The sequence below is a fragment of the Antrostomus carolinensis genome, unplaced genomic scaffold (genome assembly GCF_000700745.2).
Source record: "Antrostomus carolinensis isolate BGI_N321 unplaced genomic scaffold, ASM70074v2 scaffold47175, whole genome shotgun sequence".
NCBI lineage: Eukaryota > Metazoa > Chordata > Aves > Caprimulgiformes > Caprimulgidae > Antrostomus > Antrostomus carolinensis.
In genome coordinates this window covers 1-567 of record NW_010315207.1, presented here as the reverse complement: position 1 = coordinate 567, position 567 = coordinate 1, and the positions used below count along the sequence as shown (strand labels likewise).

The 567-nt window shown below is 56.3% G+C and overlaps 1 protein-coding gene across 1 annotated transcript; it reads left to right on the top strand.

Annotated features, from left to right (window-relative positions):
- Positions 1 to 5: 5 nt before the first annotated feature.
- LOC104524876 (transcription factor MafB-like) lies at positions 6 to 496 on the top strand (the record flags this gene model as incomplete). The annotated part of the gene is given in 2 exon segments (XM_010167880.2): positions 6 to 357; positions 360 to 496. Coding segments are annotated over 2 exon segments (489 nt in total), but the record flags the coding sequence as incomplete, so codon positions are not given.
- Positions 497 to 567: the final 71 nt, after the last annotated feature.

Sequence of the window (567 nt, the reverse complement as noted above, 5' to 3'; positions counted from 1 at the left end):
AGTACCCCACCGTCACTCACGAAGACCTGGCCGGCAGCGGGCACCCTCACCACCACCATCATCATCACCACCAGGCCTCTCCCACTCCCTCCACCTCCTCCAGCTCCTCCCAGCAGCTCCAGAACTCGCACCAGCAGCATCCCCCCTCCAGCAGCGTGGAGGACCGGTTTTCAGATGACCAGCTGGTCTCCATGTCCGTGAGGGAGCTCAACAGGCACCTCCGAGGCTTCACCAAAGACGAGGTGATCCGCCTCAAGCAGAAGAGGAGGACCTTGAAGAACAGGGGCTATGCCCAGTCCTGCAGGTATAAACGTGTCCAGCAGAAACATCACCTGGAGAACGAAAAGACCCAGATCATTCGCTCAAGCAAGAAGTGACCCGGCTCGCCAGAGAGAGAGATGCCTACAAGCTCAAGTGTGAGAAACTTGCCAGCAATGGCTTCAGAGAGGCCGGCTCCACCAGTGACAACCCGTCTTCCCCCGAGTTCTTCATGTGAGTGCTTAACAAAAATAATTTAAAAAAACCAAACAAAAAACCCCGCCCCCCAAACCTGACCCCTGTCACCTT